Genomic DNA, 1,670 nt, shown 5'->3' with positions numbered 1-1,670 from the left:
CGATCTTGGCTCACCACAACCTCCACCTCCCGGGTTCAAGCGATTCTCCTGCCTCAGCCTCCTGAGTAGCTGGGATTACAGGCATGCGCCACCACACCCGGGTAATTTTGTATTTTTAGTAGAGATGAGGTTTCACCATTTTGGTCAGGCTGGTCTTGAACTCCTGACCTCAGGTGATCCGCCTGTCTCAGCCTCCCAAAGTGCTGGGATTACAGGCATGAGCCGCTACACCCGACTGAACCTGTCTCTTTAAAAAATAAATAAATAAATAAATAAAAATAAAAGCAAACATTCTGTAACCCTACTTTTGTAAAATATATTTGTATGTCCATATACACACACACTTAGAGAAAGGTCTGGAAGGAGGGATATCAAAAAGTTGAAAGAAGTTTTCTCTGGGTGGTGGGATATCAAGGGATCTTTACTTTTTTGTTTGAATGTTCTACGTTTATAAACTGTTACTATGTCTGCTATGACATGTCTTAAAATTTTGTGGTTAACAAGTTTTTAAAATATTCTTGAACATAAATTTAAAAATTAAAGTCTCATTTACTGTATTTCTAGCATTTGTAAAAGTATTTGTACACCCCCTTTCCATGACCATTTTCCAATTCTTACTACTAAAGTGGGGTCTTTGTTCTTTATAATATGTTACAGAACCACAGGAGAAGTTGTGTCAGGTGTTGTAAGTAAAGTATTCAACCAACCTAAAGCCAAAGCCAAGGAGCTGGGCATAGAGATCTGTCTTATGTACATAGAGATTGAGAAAGGAGAGGCTGTGCAAGAAGAGCTCTTGAAAGGCTTGGACAATAAGAATCCCAAGATCATAGTGGCCTGTGTAGAGACATTGAGGAAAGCCTTAAGGTAAGACTTTGTTTTAGTTCTGTTAAGTAGAGCAGTAGTCCCCAAACTTTTTGGCACCAGGGACCCGTTTCATGGAAGACAGTTTTTCCACGGAAGAATTGTGTGTTGCAGATGGGGGATGGTTTTGAGATGAAACTGTTCCACCTCAAAAGGAGTGTGCACATCCCGCATATGTGCAGTTCGCAGTAGGGTTCACACTCGTATGAGAACCTTAATGCTCTGCTGATCTGGCAGGAGGCAGAGCTCAGGTGGTAATGCTTGCTTGGCAGCTGTTCACCTCCTGCTCTGTGCCTGGTTCCTAACAGGCCACTGTACTGCTCCACAGCCCAGGGGTTAGGGACCCCTGAACTAGAGTATCTCAATTGAGTTTGGATTCCTGGTTTAAACAGAAATGGAAACTGCAGAATTTGACTTAGCATGCCAAAACAAGCAAGAAAAGTGACCTGAGCAAGGAAAGTCATTCCCCAAGTATGACTAATTTTAGCCTTCAAGTGTGTTTTATAGTTATTTTATCTGAATCCCTTTCTAATGAAGATGAATAGAGATTTCTGACCTGTTATCAGATTAAGAATTGGGCTTTTCAACTGGGGGCAGTGGCTCGTGCCTGTAATCCCAGCACTTTGGAAGGCCGAGTTAGGAGGATCACGTGGGGCCAAGAGCTTAAGACCAGCCTGGGCAAGATGGCGAGACCCTGCCACTATAAAAAAGAAGCTGAGGGCCGGGCGCGGTGGCTCACACCTGTAATCCCAGCACTTTGGGAGGCTGAGGTGGGTGGATCACAAGGTCAGGAGATCGAGACCATCCTG

At 43.6% G+C, this 1,670-nt stretch overlaps 1 protein-coding gene across 3 annotated transcripts in view; it reads left to right on the top strand.

The window, feature by feature from the left end:
- CKAP5 (cytoskeleton associated protein 5) overlaps positions 1-1,670 on the top strand; it is a 97,691-nt gene that overhangs the window by 24,207 nt on the left and 71,814 nt on the right. For all 3 annotated transcript variants that reach the window (XM_012001398.1, XM_012001397.1, XM_012001396.1), the window contains exon 4: positions 658-864. In XM_012001398.1, coding sequence (XP_011856788.1) covers positions 658-864 — 207 coding nt within the window. The remainder of the gene's footprint in view (positions 1-657; positions 865-1,670) is intronic.

Source organism: Mandrillus leucophaeus, unplaced genomic scaffold, assembly GCF_000951045.1.
Source record: "Mandrillus leucophaeus isolate KB7577 unplaced genomic scaffold, Mleu.le_1.0 Scaffold66, whole genome shotgun sequence".
Lineage (NCBI taxonomy): Eukaryota > Metazoa > Chordata > Mammalia > Primates > Cercopithecidae > Mandrillus > Mandrillus leucophaeus.
Note: the sequence above shows the minus strand (reverse complement) of the source record. Positions and strands in the feature narration are given on the sequence as shown.